Source organism: Pteropus alecto, unplaced genomic scaffold, assembly GCF_000325575.1.
Source record: "Pteropus alecto unplaced genomic scaffold, ASM32557v1 scaffold106, whole genome shotgun sequence".
NCBI classification, from domain to species: Eukaryota; Metazoa; Chordata; class Mammalia; order Chiroptera; family Pteropodidae; genus Pteropus; species Pteropus alecto.
This window is the reverse complement of record NW_006442103.1, coordinates 6610027-6628800: the sequence shown is the minus strand read 5'-3', so window position 1 is coordinate 6628800 and position 18774 is coordinate 6610027. Positions and strand designations below refer to the sequence as shown.

Here is an 18774-nt window from a genome sequence, read left to right as displayed (position 1 = left end):
ATTTTATTAATTGTGGAAAAATGGAAGGCTATGGATATAGGGCTTAAAATAGGGAGAAAGAGGTTTCACAACTAGGATTTACATTTCTCAGAACAATTTTCCTTAATTATCAGTATTCATATTGTATATAGTCATATTTTAGTTTCATCCAAAAAAAACTAATTAAACACCTATTTTATTACTTATATTTTTTAGGGTGAAGATGGTTTTCCAGGATTCAAAGGTGACATGGGTCTTAAAGGTGACAGGGTAAGTAAAAAATAAAAAATTACACTAGTCTATACGATAGTGTATTATATATATGTATATAATGTATGTGTGTTCTTATATTTAAATATAATAAGCACGGGCACAGGATAAAAATGTTTGTACTACCTGAGACTTTTGCTCACTTTGGTTTTCATATGAAGATAAAGTATTTTAATTTTTGCGGAGATAGTATAGTATCAAATGTCTTTTAGATGTTATATGAAATTTCCATATGTCTCATAATACACACACATACAAACATATATGTATATACATATATCTATATATATAAATGATACTATTGTTTATAGCCATTTTCAAAAATGATCATCAAATTGCTTAAAAAGATAATATAAGTTTCTTCTAAATTTTGTTCAAATATAGTGAGCTCTGTTGCCTAGAAACTACATATCTGCAAATTTCATAAATTTTTATTATATAGTAGTCTTGGATTTTTGACTAAAAATAATACACTTTCTTTCTGATAATGAGTGTCTGGGAAACAAACAAAAGTATGAGTCAACTAAAGTAAATTAAACATTTTATTGGGAAAATTTATTTTATAACTAATAATAATTGTTATTTTATAACATAATAATAGTGCCTAATATATCAAACAAAAAATAATACTATAGAACATTTCTGTTTTCCTAAAATGCACATAAAGCCTGTGTCCGAGATGGGGGCAATACTCTGCATATTCCAATACCTAATAGAGATGAAAACCAAGTCTAAATCGGAAACATTTTTTTGTGTTCCAAGCAGTGATTTCCAAAGTCGTTGTTGTCAGAGAGGGAAAATTATTTTACCTACTTCCCTACTTGGTTCTCAGGCTGAAGCCCTGTGAAATTAGACTGACAAAAGTGAGATTAACAAGAGAAGAGCAAACAGAAGTTTACTAGCTTGTGCATTGTGTTTACACATGGGAGCCTTGAGGTGAACAGCTCAAAGTGATGGTTAGAACTTTGGCTCAGCATTTAGAAAAGGAACTATACATTTTTATTGAAGTGACAAGACAAAGTTTTGTCACTTGAGTTGCAGCCTTGAGTTTCTAAGGCTGCAAATTGTGGAAAGGCAGATATAAAGGAAATTAATGATAGATAAAGTCTAGTTAGTAAAGTTTGTTGTTGTATGTTTCTCTAGTGTCTGCTTCTGGCTCCAGACTGATAAGGGCCTGGTTATCTCTAGTGATTAACTTTTGTCCTTTCTGATGGAAACGGGAGGAAGGACACCTTTGCAAATCTACGTCATTTTTTCAGGCATATAGGGGTGGGCACAGAACTTTTCTTGCCTTTAGCTCAAAATAATCTTTAAGCCAAAGTGCCATAATTTGGGGTGGCATATTCTGCCACCCTATATTATCTAATCATGATTCTTATTTTTTTCTTTCTAAAACATAGGTGCATTAAAATTAATTTTAATTTACACAATAATATCAGGCTTCTATAGATTGTCAAATATCAAACTATATTCAATTGTTTGTTTATTAAAAGGAAGATTGATGAAATCAAACACTTTCAAGTCTCATTGTCATAAATAAAACATGAGTAAACAAATCAAGAGTTGAAGAATCTGACTTTTTGATAGACTATAATCTCTGCTGTTCAATCTCTAATATATTTAAAGGTGCAATATCTCAAATATATTTTAAAGATGTTACCCTATGTTTTAGGGAGAAGTTGGTCAGTTAGGTCCGAGAGGAGAAGATGGCCCCGAAGGCCCCAAAGGTCGAGCAGGTCCAACTGGAGACCCGGGTCCTTCTGGTCAAGCAGGAGAGAAGGTCAGTGAACAACTTTAAATTCATGGATGCTCTTGCAGATGATGCTTCAGGATAATTTTAAAATATTTTTTATTGTTTACGTCAGAAATCTAGAGAACTCTATTAAATTTCAAGCATATCGTTATATGGTCATGTGCTGCTTAACAACAGAAATGTGTCATTTGGTGATTTCGTTGTTCTGCTAACATCATAGAATGCACCTACACAAACCTAGACGGTATAGCCTGCTACTCAGGCTGTATGGAGTAGCCTGTTGCTCCAAGGCTACAAGCCTGAGCAGCATGTTACTGTACAAAATAACACAAGATTAAATCAAGCACAAGAGAAAATAATTTAATCAAGGGATGCGGTAAACATGAGATGTACGAGGCTGCTGCTGTAACACGGCTTGTACAAAATAACACAAGATTAAATCAAGCATAAGAAAAATAATTTGATCAAGGGATGCGGTAAGCATGAGATGTCTGAGGCTGCTGCTGTGACACGGCTTATTGTTTTACAGCAAACTTTTTTTTTTAATAAGTAGAAAGAGTACATTTTAAAGTATAGTATAGAAAATACATCAACCAGTAACAGAGTCATCATTATCATTATCAAGTACTATGTATTGTACGTAATTGCTTTATCTTTATACCAATGACGCAGTAGGTATATGCTTGTTTTCACCAGCAACATCAGAAACGTGAGTAATGCCTTGTGCTGCAGCGTTACAACAGCTATGATGTCCCTAGGTGATAGGACTTTTTCAACTCAATTATAATCTTATGAGACCACAATTACATATGCAGTTCATCTTTGACGGAAAGGTCCCTGTGCAGTGCATGACTGTGCTACTTAGAAGTACCATCGTAAGATGGGTACATTTATCCTTTTCAGCCTTTCCTATTTTCTCATCCCTTCTGCTCTCCTTGACCATGCAGGATCAGACTCTCTTAAAACTCTTCTATGTTAGAAGTTTAGAATTTGAGTGTGCTTAACAAAGTATGAAAGAATTAATGAATGTTGGTCTGCTTGTTTTGGAATAAGTAGAATTATTTTTGCCCCTCATTCCAAAATGTAGATTTTCTCTTTTTTCCACACAACACATATTTTCTCAGGGCAAGTTTTTTAAAAATACTGATGCTTAGGCCCAACTCTAAGAGCTTTTACTTGTAATCTGGGGTTAATGTAAGCATCAGTATGTTTTAAAACATCCCCAAATAATTCTAACATTCATTCGCTTAAGAGCCACTGGGCTATATGTATTGTCAAAAATATTTGCAACCATTTCATTAACATTTAGATGTAATATTAGGCAACATTAAAATTATGCTTTCATAAGACATTTGGTGATATGGCGATTTGGTGAATATCTTATAATGTACTATGGTGTTAAATTAAGAAAAAACTAGAAATATCTGTGACAAGTGTTATTCTATTATGTACACTAAAGGAATATAAATAACAATTACTTCTTGGTTTAATTCAGATAATTTCCTTTCTTTTTATATGTATGTCTATTCTCCCAATTTTCTAGAATAAGCATGCCATTATCCTACAAAATATGGAAACTCCATGCTAATTAAGAAAATTGTAATTTCCCCCTTTACCATCCTATAAAGGATGGGAGGAAAATACATTGTATAAGGGTTACATAGGAATTGTGACTAGCGAAATGTAAAAACATTGCCTCGTGTCATTATGAATCATCTCGTGTCGTAGTTCTTCTCTAGTTTTACACTTGCAGTTGCCATTTGTGAACTGGGAGTAATGTGTTCATATTTAGGCAGAGGAAGGAAAGAACTAGGGGAAAACACGGGCATATGAGGCCCTAGGATGCCTATACTTAAACTGCAAACTTGCCAATAGTTTAAGACTCTTCTGGGACCTTCATTTCTTCTTAGTCCCACTCTATTCTGTGTAAATGGTCCCACAAACTGTTCTGAAGCATCAGGACTTCACACTACCCTACAATTCTTCTTTAACATTTCATTAGTATTTCCCCCTTTTTTGAAATTGCCTATCACCATACTGAAAATATAAATAAATTTTCTGTCTGATTTTATTTTAGTATGACCCTAAAATGAGTAAGAATATATATTCTAATATAGTACTTAATATAGAACACAAAAGCTTGTGATCATAATTAAAGAATTTCATTAATCTTTGAAATCAATGGTATAAAACAAGCTATGGTAACTTAATGTGTCCAAGAGGACATCATTATAAATATGCTTCTTAGGGCTCCTTTGCATATTTTCCATCTGAAGATGGCTTACCTATGCAGGGTTGATTTCAAATCAGAAAACTCTTTAGTTCAATCTATAATGACAGAGTCATAAACTATATTCCTAATTTTTTGCCTTGCTTCATTTAATAAAGTGTTTACTTTTGTTGATAAAGTACTACTTATCTTTTAACGTTGTATATAGTAACTTGGACTTTTTTTTTTTCAATTTAAATGTACATGGGAAATATTGATACTACATTCTTGCTAATGTTTAATATTTGATAAATAATATTTTATATATAAAGTGTGCTTTCATAAGATTTTAAGGAAAATGAAAATCCCACAAACATATTTTATTCAATTCACTTAGTTTAATTTCCTCTCTACCTGTATTTTTAAATTAATGCTTTATCAGGGGGCCGATTTTCTTAGTATAGCCTTTAAAACCTCTTAGTATTTATTACACATCATTGTACTTCACTATAATTTATCATTTAGTTTGCACTTTCAGATTGAAATGTAATTTCATTGGTCTGGAACAAAGCAGTTGCACTTGCAAGTGGCCACCTGCAGAAATTAACACACCACAAAAATCATTATTTAGTTATTGCTCTCAACATTCAGTATATTTATTAATCCAGATATGTGGGGGAAACTGCTCAACATTAGGTCAGAATTTCTTAGTATAGTTGTTTAACTTTACTTAATGAAAAAAGTTTAATAACATGATTGTTTGCTTTATATTTACAGTGAAAAATAAAATAATTTTGCCAAAAAGATTAACTTTAGTTGGACTGATAAGATCTAAATGTAGTTCTAACTACATCAATAACTTTCAGTGGTATTTAATGTTGAAAAACTTAGGTATTTTCTTAAGTTTAGGTGTTTGCTTAAGGATTCACAGAGTCCTAGAATTCTCTTTAGCTCAGGGATCTATGTCCCCAAAGAGGATACTGCCACTTAAACAACCTAGATAAGTTAGTGAACATTGTAGCATTAGAAGTAAAGCAACATCTTTTCCCTATTCAAATGAAGAAATATAATGAAAATAAAGTGTGGTAAAAACTTGCAAATCTTCCTTTTGAGTGTGTAAATATGTGGTTCTAACTTCTAGAAAAATGACTAAATTATCGTTTAAACCTAATTCAACTTAGAATTTATTATTGTTATTTTCTCTTTAGGGGAAACTTGGTGTTCCAGGATTACCAGGATATCCAGGAAGACAAGGTCCGAAGGTAAAACAATTAACTTGATTTTTATAGTTTATTTATCAATATATTGTACGAACACCTAAAGTTAATCACTTAAAGTTACCTTTCAGTTTGTGACATAGAGATGGTGAATCTTTAAAATACAATTTCACAAGAAAAAGTCAAAGGGTTGTGGATGCCTCAAGTGCAAGGAGCTTAGGGAGCCTAGGTGATTATGGATTGGAGTATTTTAGGAGATAGGGTCATAAAAGGAAGGACTAGTTAGCTACTTCTTTATAATTGGAATAGGACTATTCCGGGGAAGAATACTAGTATATCTAGAAGTTATAAAGTGGATGACAGATTAAGCTAATCATAAAACATTGTTAAGGCTGCACCTGATGCATGACTAGTTACAATAAAGTGGTTAAATGAATTAATATATAAATTTTGGTTATTAATATTAAGGTAGTTATATGTACATGGGATTATCTATCATATCTATCTATCCATCTATCTGTTTGTCTATCTATCTATCATCTTTCTTTCATCTGTATCATTTATCTGTTCTTGTTTGACCCATTCAAGTTTGACAGGTATAATAGTTATGAATAAATCCTACTTATATAATAATCCTAAAACATTCATTTATTAATAAGTTTAACAAATAATGAGAGAGAAAAATGTCCTCTCTTCCAACATAAGTGATCTGTATGCACTTTTGTTCACTCATCAAGTGTTGACACTATTTTAGGTTTGACATATGAATTTGTCTTATAATTTTTATAGAAAGATTATTTTCTAGAAAATACATGTTATACATAAAATACATATTACAATATATATTTCCTTGAATAGTAGGAGGTAAACATAGTGCTTTGAGCCCTTGTAAAATGAGTCATTTCATCCATGATTTAAAAATAATACAGGTATCATCTAAATGTTTCTGGCTACATTTAGAACACTGACTAGTAACTTTTACTTTTTATATATTGTCTCTAATACACTGCCCTCTCTCCTCGTTACCTCCCTTTCAAATATCAAGCATTTTCACAAGTATTATGAGTAAAAAAGACATTCACTGCATAACCCTCAACCTTACGCTGTAGATTCTCAACGAATTCTTGATTTATTTACTAAGTTGAATTGCAGTTATAGTCGTGTTGTGATTTAAAAACAGAAATTGTCGTGTACTTGAATGAGTACAATTTTCTTCTGAGTTTATTTGACATTCTTATTTTTTTTGTTTTTCTAAGTCATTCTTTGTTCAATAGCTTTTGAGTTTTTTTTTTAATTAATAAAATGCACTAGAATGACTAGAGAGAAATGTTTCTTTCTAAAGGAATCAAACATTTTACTTTACCCTTTAACTTAAATGTCTGAAATTTTGATCTTTACATAAGTTTTCTTCATAATTGTTTTTCCAAGATCAAAAACCATTTATGTTTCTCAGTTCTAAACAAAAAAATGATCGGCACGTTAATGATCAAAGAGAGCTTCACGTTATTTTCCTATGTTGAGCCAATGAATTTTGAATAGATTTAAATCTTTTTGTACTAAAAGTGAAATTCATCTGCTAATCTCTTTTAAGCAGTTTAAGGACTATATTTAGACAATATAATTTAGCCAATATCCTACTAGCAGTATAAACCATAATAGGTATTTAGAAAGATATACCACTATGTGTATTGTAAAATTATAGCTATTTCAAAAAGTAAAATCTATATGAAGATAGGTTTCTTTTATATTTAAAATAGCATTTAAAATTATTTTTTCCACTTTCTGACTTTGCCAATTTCACCATTAACCTTTGACTATTGGCCTTTTGTGTGCTGTTTGTTTTTTCCATTTAAAAGTAGATAATGCCTTTTCATGGAAATTGTATATTTTGGTGATAATTCCTTATGCGAGACTAGAAGAATAATATACCAATATATTACAAGCTGTTTAGTTGGTGGATTGGACAGTTTTATCTGTTTCCCATAAATTTCTTAGAGCAGAAACTATGTAAGAAAATTAATTTATTAAAAATAAAATTGATGTATAAGAGCAATTTTTAAGGGAGTTTCTATAAATGTGTTACTTATCTAGTCTTCTCAGGACAGAAATCAATATTTGTTCCAAAATAAAATTCGATAGCAGTAAATTATTTTCATATTATACTCACTTGTTAAATTCCTAATCACATAGTAATACCCTACCAAATATAACTATCTGATTATCTGAAGAGAAAGAGAAAAAGCTTTGAAAACTCTTCTAAAATGTAATTTGCACCATTTTTCCTCATTATGTGACCATTAATATGTCCTAACAATTATCCTCAGGTGGAACATAGTTATCTCTATAGGCATAAAGTAGATGTATTGGAAAATGGGTCATAAAAAGAAGCTTAGCAGTGCATATTTTGGGTTATTGTTTTGACCATCAGCCCCCATAAGGCTTCACATACAATTTTTTCGACTTGTGGAAGAAATATAAACCGATTGCATCTATTCTGTACATATCACCTGGAGGAACTGTTAAGAATGCAGATTCCTGGATCCGACTGCCAGCGAGTCTGTCTCAGAAGGTCTGCAGTGGGACTTGACAACCCATATTTTTAGCAGTCACTCCAGATTATTCTGATACAGAGGAGCCATTTATTACAAGGAGAAACATTACTTTAAGGGGAAATTCAATCCAAATGAGTGAGTACAAACAAACAAGAAATGTATTCGAGTGAAAAAAAGTTTTGTTGTAGTTCCCTCAATGCACAGGGAAGAGTGTCAAATCTGAACATCTGGTACTCTTTGATAGACATTTTTGATATCATTGCATTTAATCCATTCAATGGACTAAATAGTAAAAGTGAGTATTTGGAAGCCCCTACCCCACCAGTCCCAGGGTCTTATAATTAGCAAGTTGAAGAGCAAGGATTTGAACCCTAATCTTCTCTATTATATGATACAATGATGAGGCAAACCAATAACAGTTGTGTTCAAAGGAATCTGAGCAAATGAAAATGTGGATTATAGACACAAGATGAAATGGGGGAATTGTATTACATTCCAGCTGTAAAATGTGGCTGTGGATGAAATGACATAACACTTTTATTATATTTTTTACATTTGTAAATAGCATTATTTATTATCTATCATTATCATGTTTTCATCTTGCTTTCCATTATTCCAATCTCTTACAAATTTCATAGGACCTATAGCATGCGGATGAAATCCCTCATTTTTCAGAATAAAAAATTATGCTCAAAGAGAATAAGAAATGCACTCAACTTATTTAGGTGAATGCATAACAAATACAAGTCTTGAATTATGTCTTTGGAATTTCATAAACAAGATTTTAATGCTAAACCATCTGATTTAGACTCTTAGTTAGGTCTAACCACATTCAAACATCAAACAGAAAAGGTGGAGGGAGATTTTCAGTCTTTACAATTTGATCCAGTTCTAAAGGCATAAAAATATTCAACAAAAAATGCTAACTAGACAGTAATGTTAATTCATGAAAAATATTTTATCCAATCCCTATTTTAATATTTGATTATTCATACTGGAAAAATTGAATTTTTCTTCAGATTTGAGGCAAGTATGAAGACTTCTAAGTCAAAAATTTATTTTACATGAAATGTCCTTTAATTACCATTTTCTACTATCAGAAATGATATATTTGATTATTTTACTTAAAAGTAAAATCTAAAATGTTTTATCAATCCATGCTTTCGATGCTTCCAGGATTTCAGATGTCACTGTAAGTTCATTTTTAAATACATAAATGGGAGTTGTGTGATATCTTAAAATTATTTTCTCGATTTAAATATTAACAGTTTATGAAAATCACTATGTTTCAAAAGACAGCTTGTGGCTAAAAATGTTAGTTGCTATATTCATCGTTTATTATTTTTTTTTATAGGGTTCCACTGGATTTCCTGGGTTTCCTGGTGCCAATGGAGAGAAAGGTGCACGGGTATGAAATACAAGTATATTGTTCTGGACTAGCTAATGTAGATATTCTCGTGAGAGTACCTGTCTCTCAGCCAGACACAATTTACGTGATATGCTAATTACTGAAACTGTCTGAACTGTCTTTGGCAGGGTGTAGCTGGCAAACCAGGCCCTCGGGGTCAACGTGGTCCAACGGTGGGTGTCTCGATTTAAAATAATGATTTTCGGTTTTCATTTTAAATTTAGATTTAAATTTTCAGGATACTTTTTTTCAAACATAAAAATTGATTTTATTTCTTTTGGTTTGTTGGCACTAGAACAATTTCGTCTTTTTTTCTCATATGCAGGGTCCTCGAGGTTCTAGGGGTGCGAGAGGTCCCACTGGGAAACCTGGTCCAAAGGTATTATCAGTACCTGTTTCATCTGGGCTTCTATAAGCATCTCTTCCAGAGAACAGATGTTATAAGAAGAAAAACTGATTTTTTAAAATTTGTTTTTGTTTTTGTTATTGGCAGGGCACTTCTGGTGGTGACGGTCCTCCTGGCCCTCCCGGTGAAAGAGTAAGAATGATACAGTCACACAATACAAAATAAATAGTAATATTCTGCACCGTTTAAATTTCTGGGAAAAGGTACATGTGTCTGCAACACATATGTTACAGTCATGCACAAAAATCTAGTCAGAGTTTAAAATTCCTATTTTTTAACTTACTCTGCTAAAAAAAAAAGCTTAATTGGTTATGCACTATTAATTTTGGTATAGAAATGAGAGAAATAATGTGTGTAATTGTCCTACGATGCCACTCTTAAACTTAAGCCAAATATTTTTTCTTTTAAATACGCACGTAACACTTATGCCTTCTCCTTCGCTCCTCTTACCTTGCGCATCGATACTCATTTTGTCCATGGAGCTGGCAGCAGCATTATGCTAGTAAAATGCAAGCCTCCTGTAGCCATTAAGTCACAATCAATATACATTCAAATCAAGATAAAACATCTATTCCAGTAAATAGAAAAACTATTTAGTAAATTGATTTTCAATTGACGTAAAATAAAGCTAAATACACATGAGTAAGCATGCCCTTTATTTTATTTTATTTTTTGGCAAAATATAGCATGTTTGTAGCCAGATTTTTTGAAAGCTATCCTCTTTAAAAAGAGTTTATATATAAAATTTGTATTACTCTCAAAGAAATTAGACTTATTTCTTAATATTCTATAATAATTTTTAATATTATTCAGTCACATTAATACATTTTTGCATATTATTATTTGAAATTTACAATAGATGTTTCACAAAAAGTAAAACAGAAACAACTCATGATGTAGAGCTTAAAACTGAGATAAGTAATTTTTTTGGAATAAAGTTTTTATTTGTGACAGAAATAGTAGATGGGACATAAGAATAAATAGTTACAGAAGTGTCAAGCTTTGGTTTATATATAATTAAATTAAACTTTCTACCAAATTTTCTCACTCTTGATGAACTATCCCCAAATTAAGTCCATCCCACATGTATTGAGTTCATAAGTAATATACACATTTGGAATATTTTTTGGTCAAAGGCATCCTAATAAGAAGATATAGTTAAATTAATTAAAATGGCTAAATTATTAAATAAAGTAGAAACGTTTAAAAAATGGTAGCACAACTAGTTTTTTCTTTAAAGCACAAACTGTTCTCAATGGTAATGCTATTTCCCTCGGGAAGGCTAAATAGATAAATTGAAAAGAGTAAATGCTATTAAAGACCAACTTTTGTAAACTTCATTCTTTATTTAAATATAAATTTTACCTTAAGTGTATTACTTTAGACATTTTATTTATATTATCTTCCATTTTATATATATTCCTTTTAGGAATATAATTATTATGTTCTGGGCATATAAAGGATTATCTTTTCCCAATCCTTTTGCTGCCACCAAGATAGTCACTGTCACGGGGTCTACTTTATACATTTTAAAGATATGTTAATGTGAATGTTGAATAATATAGTTAAGCATCAAGTCAAAAATGATTTATAAATGTATGTTTGGATTGAATGTTAATGAGAATAATTATGCAATAATGTTCTTTTCATCTTATCTACAAAAGAAGTTTATACATGAGTAAAATGAAATATTAACATCTTTAAAACTAAATATATTTTAAATATAGAAATTAGTGAAAAGAATTCTCTATAGTCTTTTTGATATAATCACTTATATTTTTCCTTTTAGTTTTATATGACTAGAGCCAGGATTTTATAGAGTCAATTTTTTAAGTAATTTTTTTTTCTTAGGGGTGGGTTTGGAATTAAAATGTCTTCCTATGTATGTTCCTAATCAATGCTAAAAACAGAGACTCTGGAGAACTTCATGATGCATCTATGTTCTATTCACTTTTAAAATGATTTCTAAATATTTACAGGGTTAAGACCATTGATATGCTGTTTTCAGTACTGAATAGTATGAAAAATCATCCATTTTGCTCTTAGATTAGCACAGATTATCTTGTATTGCCATAGTACTGTCATTTGGCGAAGAAACTGTACACTATATAGTGTTTTTGCTGTAGAAATAAACTGCAAAGTATAAAGATGTGTCTTTTAAGCATATCCTTAAATTTTTCCACTGCCTTTTATTTTCAGGGCCCTCAAGGACCGCAGGGTCCAGTTGGATTCCCTGGACCAAAAGGCCCTCCTGTAAGTTATAGTTTTCCTTTCTTCATTCAGCAATGTTTTTAAATTTTTGAGAGTCATAGCTTATATTTTAAATCATTTTGAGGTACAAATATTGATAAACATTCCAATAAAAAGAAAATTACAATTAATAATGTCAAACAATATGGATGTTTTCAATTTATGAAATCTATCATTTCTGAATATAATTTAAATATCTTGTTAAATATTCTTTCAAAGTATATCAGAGACTAGAACAGTATGAAATATTATCATCTTAACTGCACCTTTACTGTAATGAACATTATTGATGGCATTAAAAATTGGTACTGAATCTTAAATTTTTGGTGTATGAGAATTTCCCTTTTATCTTCTATTATAAAATGGGTTATTCTTAAAAAAAAAAATCACTTCCTAAACACCCTCCAACTTTCTGATATAATTGATATCACATTAAATTTATTTATTTATATTATTTATGATTTTTGCCTCTTTAATACACTGTTCTTAGAAAATGTAATGATAACCCTTCCTGAATCATATATTTCTTTTTTAAAATATGTTTAGAGCAATACTCTTTGAGTAGCTTCATCAAATATCTTCAGAAAGTTATTTAAAATTCTTTATTTTTACACTTAAACATTCATGAGTCTATAGGATATGCTCAGTGCTCAGTTTTCTTTTTCATTTTTAGCAACCCAGTCAGTTCATGAGAGTTAGAATAAACTTATCCACTGTCTTAGTCTGTTTGGGCTGCAATAAGAAATCCCCACAGAATGGGTAGCTGGTAAACAACAGAAATTTATTTCATACAATTCTGGAGGCTTGAAGTTCGAGATCAGGGTGCCAGCATGGCTGGATGAGGGCCCTCATACAGGCTGCAGACTATTATATCTCATATGGCAGGAGAGGTGAGGGAGCTCTCTGGAGCCTCTTTTATAAGTCACTAATTCCATTAATGAGTGTTTTACCTTCCTGACTTCAGCACCTTCCAAAGGCCCCATCTACTAATAACATTACCTTTGATGGTTAGGATTTTAACATATGCATTTAGGGTGACACAAAGTTTCAGACCACAGCACTCACCTGTCTAAGGAAGTTGTCCTCAAAGTGTGGTGCCTGGATGAGAGCATCAACAGTACCTGGGATTTGTTGGACATACAGTCTTCTCCCCGCCTCCTTCACCTAATCAGCACTTGGGAGAGGGGCCCAGCCTGCATTTTAACAAACTCTCCAAGTAGTTTTGCTGCATGCTAAAGTTTGCTAACTACTGTTCTAGTCTGGACTTTAATGTGTGTACAAATCATGTTGGTATCTTGTTAAAAATGTAGATTTTGATTCAATAGATCTTGGGTAGGTTCAAGAATAGTCTTGCATAGAGGAACAGTTCAGAAAATTCTAAATTAAGTTGTTAAAATTTTAAATAAATGTTATATCTGGTTACATTATATTTTTCAACACACTGAAAATAATAAATAAATAAATAAATAAATAAATAAATATACAATTTTTATTGAATTTGAATAACCCTTTGTTTTAGTTACTTTCAAATGTGACTTTAGTTCACATCTTTAGAAAATAAATTATTTCTTGTGAAATACTGACTTAAATATTAAATGTTAAGGCATCTTACTTTTTGCAATAATTTTTAGACACTATTTTTAAAATATTATTTGAACACTAACAGTTTTGCTTTATTACTACAAACATATCAAGAGTGGGTTATCATAGTATTATAAAAGGATTAATACCAACAAGATAATAACAATACTCCCTGCGTATAATGTTGTTTACTTACTATCTCAAGGTTGTTCCAAATGTAATATTAAATCATGCAAAGTTTCACACACAGTTAAGTGAAAATATAGTTCCAAAATGATTATACGCATAAGATTCTTTTCAGGAATATGTTGAAGCCACTTGCATAGATCATTGTTTAGTAACGTAAAAACTATTGATATGTATAACTTTGACCTTATCATCCCATTATGTTTGTACGTATCGATAAGAATTGTTTCTCTCATGCAATATAATTTTATTGTCAGAGAAAGCCATTTGACCCATTTTCCTGAGGCTTTTTTGGTCCATTCTCTCAAGTATCTTTCAATAAGTTTTGAGCCATTGATCATGCATGCATTTGTCTCTAAGAGGTATTAGAAGTATAATAAATGCCTACACTTAAGAAGCATGCAGTCTAGTTGGAGAGACATGGCATTGCTAAGGAACATTGCTCTCACTGCTAAACAAAATGATTTTTATACTGTTTCTCTGACAAGTGAAACATTAGGGCATGAAACAAAAATACCTTTCATTTCTCTGGTATGCATTTTTATAATGTTTAGGAAAGAAATATTTTTATCTCTTTGATATAGAAGAAAGAAATTTGGGGAGAAGGATAGAGCCAGGTTCCTCTTTCTGCAAATTAATTGGTTCATTTTCATTGTAATCAAGAAATGTATACTGTATATATACAGAGAGATATACATCTAAAGATATATATGTATAGATATACAAAGATATATATTCATTATAGATATATATCATAATGCATATCTATATCTGTATATGTACGCTATTTGCAGACACAATACACATGCATTATGGATTGAATGCTTGGAATACTCATGTTTAGAGTCTGTTAATCTCATGCCAGTGTCAGCATAAATTATCCTATTTAAGAAAAATTTTAACTTGAGGTGATGAAGATTTATAACATGACTGTTAGAAGATATATTCTACATATAGAAGAAGAAAAGTCAAAACTCAGTGCTGATGGGAAGTGAAAAAATATCCTTAACATTTATTTATAAGCGTCTTTTCAGAGGTCACCTTGCTGTATATACACACCCTCATTTAGATGAATTTGTTGCCATAGACCTTCACCAACTACATCAAAGAGGCAGCCAATTTTGATCAATAAAAGTATTATTTTTAGATTAATGTCATGAAATTATTTGGTAATTAATCTGTTTTATTTTGTAGACTAGTAGTGTGGAGCCATTACAATTATTTATTATTATTATTATTATTATTATTATTATTAGGGATACATACTTAAATCAAGAAAAATGATACACTGGTATGAATTCTTTATGTAATCTATTAATACAGCTCCCTCAAGATAACTAGGAAAGACATTAAAAATTATGTTGCATTCATCTCAGGGTGACTTTATTTAGATCTAATATCACTGTTTTAAAAGGTTATGATATTTTGCAATAGAAGTGCAATCTATACTTTTCACACCAGCAAATATACTGAGGTATTTGACTTTTATTTTTATAGATTTGTTAGAAAATATATGTGATTTATGCTTATGGCAAAACACATTTGAGAAGCATTTTACTATGGTGGGGAAAAAAAGCCTGACTCATATTTATTACTTTTGTATCTGTGACCCTCTATGTTTTTAGTTAAAACTTTTACTACTGTCCCAAATTGGTAGCACTTTTATTCAATTTCTGTATATATTCTTATAAGATATATTATATAATAAGTAGTATAATATATAATATAATATGTAATATATAATTATGTATATAATCAAAATAGTTTATTTTGAAATACTGAAACAACACGAACTTTTCTAGAAATTAACTACTTATATTTTTTGTCTCATCTCTAAGCTGAAGGCAGAGCTAGCTATATCTTATATTACTATGCACCTAGTGCCTAATACCTACATATGTAATATTTGTTTTTGAAGGAAGGAAGGGTTAAATGACGTCTAAGAATATTTGGGGCCTTGGTTGTAAACATTCTGATTTCGGTCTTTTGGGGAGGATGGCACTAGAATCACTGAGGTGGTCCCGGAAAGCATGAGCAAATCACCGAGCAAGCAATGAATTTGCGAAATATAGTAAGACAGTCTTTAATTGGTGCTATTACTTCCCATGGCAACCCGCGAGTCAGTGAAGATGAGGTGGGGAGCAGAGACAGTGCTGGACAAGGTCAGGCACCCCCTCCTGAAGTCAGCCTGAGGCTCACTCCAGCATAAGAAAGCTGCCGTCGAAACGAGCTTATTCTGACATGAATCCCTTATTTTAGTTTAATATTAAAAAATTGACATTCGAAAATAGATTTATGTCAGTAATGTATTTGTTTAAATAAACAACTTTATTTTAAATAATTAACATATCATGAGAGGTATGTATATCTGTTATCACTAAAATGTTGTTATTAAAATAATCATTTCTCTTCATTTATCCGGAAGAATGAGAATATTTCTGCCTATACATGTTTTGAAATTTGAACTTGATACTCAATGATTTCTGAGTTAAGATGAATAATTCATAATGCAGTCTAAAGAAGTAATCTATTTCTACTAAGTATCTAAAACATAACCTCACAGAGTTGTTTACTTTAAGTACTTAGTTAATTGCTTCATTTATTTCTTCAGTCCTGACAAAGACAGCATCCTTTAAAAAAAGTGATAGTGTAGTAGATTTGCTCTCCAGTGCTTAATAAATATTATGCTTCCAAGAGGATATTTAAGAAAACCTACTGGGAAAAAAAAAATGGTCCTGATGACTTCTAAGATTGAGCATAAGACCTTGTTTTCTTTATTTGAAGCAATTGAGAGGTAAAATGCCATTGTTTGAGTGTATTTCTTTTCATTCTTGTCATTTAGAATCTCAGACCACCACTAGAGGACAGTCTCTTTCTCTCTTATCCAAGTCTTGCTGCACCAGAAATTGAATTAGGAACAGATCATCAAAAAGAGGAGAAAATATTCCTAGTCGGAATGAAGAACTAACATTTTTGCAAAAATAAAAATACAAATATATATGAATATTCTTTTTTAAAAGATAAATGCTAATGGAACAATTTAAATGTAAAATGTTCAGCATAGAGTTGTACAATTTTCTCTTGGTCTCGGTTACGGATAGAATTATACTAAAAAGAAATGTACACATACTACTGTATGTAAAATCAACAGAACATCAAAATATGATATCTAATGAAAGTATAATACGAGAATTGTCTAATATATTACATTTTGGTCCAAAAATCAGTTCGAGAAGTAGTTATAACGTGTGGTGTTTGACATTTGTGATTGCAGGGACCACCAGGGAAGGATGGCCTGCCCGGGCACCCTGGGCAGCGTGGGGAGACGGTAAGTGACCCCATCTGAGATTTTCCATCGTTAGCACCTCATCACAGAGAGCTGCTTTATTATTAACAGTTCGATTACCAGGTTAAGGATAACAGAAATTTAATTCCATTGAAACTTTTATCTAAATATATTGTAAAATACATAAATAGAGCCATGTTTGTATCTAAATGCCTAAATAAATATATTTGAGGATACAGAATGTTAGTTGATTGATCGTTCTTATTGTCAATAATAGAACTTTAGAGATGAGCTGATGGAAAAGATCTCATTATCTTTTGGACACCTCCAAAAGGTTGTTAACCTTGACCCTCTCGCTGAAGTCTTTATTTACAGATGTATTCCAGTCAACTGTGTCACCCTTCTACTCTCTAAAAGAAACATTAAAATAAGCCATGCAGATAATACATTCTTCTCTCCAGAACTCAGGGGTGCAATATTTCTGATGTTGGAACCATAAGGCTATAATTGGTCTGGAACAATGTCAAATGCATCCTCTTGCCTCAAGTAGGGATGTAAATGGAAACATGTGACTGCATTTTATTTTTAAATTATGAAGAACATAACATTAAATAAACTGTCTGAAAAACTTATGCATATAACAATGGTTTGGACAAAGAGGAAACAAAACCAACAGTTCAACTATGGGTTAAATTCTGGCAGGTTTGTTTGTTTGTTCTGCCACTGTTACAAAACCATGTGTCTGGCTCTTCCAGTGGGATGTTAGTCTAATCAGAAATGATCATGGATTAGCATATTTCCTTGGAATCGATGTTTGGTTCTCACCATTGATTAATTTTATCCAGATTTCTTTAAAAAACCACAACACAGACTACTTTTGACTATGTGGCTCCAAATCATTTTAAGGTATTCTGCCAGCATGAAGACATATTTGGAGTTGCATCATAGTACATAATAATAAATCTGAAAAGATGATGATTTTCTGCATAGAGGAAGCAATTTTTCAGCAGCAACCCAATTTCTGTTTTGCTCACCAAGAGACAGTTCTTAATGTGACAACTTAGTTTTAGTCATATTGCAAACTTCAAAGTCTTGGGTTTCAACAATAGAATCAAAAATGATTTAGTGAGACTAAAGGGTAAAATCTTTGGGTTTTCACCTGGGAATGACAGCTGCATGAGGAGCATAAAATAAACTCTCTAAAGAAGAATCCACGCTCAAGTTTGCAAATGCATTCTTATTTCAATCTTACACCCAATGATTTCTAACTAAGTCATGAGATAGCTTCATGGGAATCACTCTAGAATATTTCCCAAATGTCTTTTAAGGAAGGGATACCTAGAGAATTTCCATTATAAATTCTCTTTTGTCTTCAGTTTAATAAGAGTTTCTGCTTCTAGCCAAAGTAACCATATTATATATAACATTTAAATTTAAACCGAGGAAAAATAGCATATTAACTAATGATTCTATGATTGATGTTCTCATCTAGAGTTCCTCATAGACAAAGGCTGGAATTATTTCTAGAAAATTGTATTCCTGATTTCAATTCACTTGTAAGAGCAATAGCGAATACCTCTATGGCCAAGAAACTCACCTTGCTCTGTGCTGCCTTGTATAAGAGTCAGAATCTAGAGCAGCTGTATTTTGCTACCTTATTTAAAAATATATATATAT

General features: G+C 31.4%; 1 protein-coding gene across 2 annotated transcripts in view; it reads left to right on the top strand.

Moving 5' to 3' along the window:
- Window positions 1–18774, top strand: part of COL11A1 (collagen type XI alpha 1 chain) — a 170811-nt gene that overhangs the window by 82825 nt on the left and 69212 nt on the right. For both annotated transcript variants that reach the window (XM_015595416.2, XM_006919572.3), the window contains 9 exons: window positions 196–249; window positions 1922–2029; window positions 5420–5473; window positions 9335–9388; window positions 9517–9561; window positions 9714–9767; window positions 9882–9926; window positions 11994–12047; window positions 17086–17139. In XM_015595416.2, the coding sequence (XP_015450902.1) occupies window positions 196–249; window positions 1922–2029; window positions 5420–5473; window positions 9335–9388; window positions 9517–9561; window positions 9714–9767; window positions 9882–9926; window positions 11994–12047; window positions 17086–17139 (522 nt within the window). The remainder of the gene's footprint in view (window positions 1–195; window positions 250–1921; window positions 2030–5419; window positions 5474–9334; window positions 9389–9516; window positions 9562–9713; window positions 9768–9881; window positions 9927–11993; window positions 12048–17085; window positions 17140–18774) is intronic.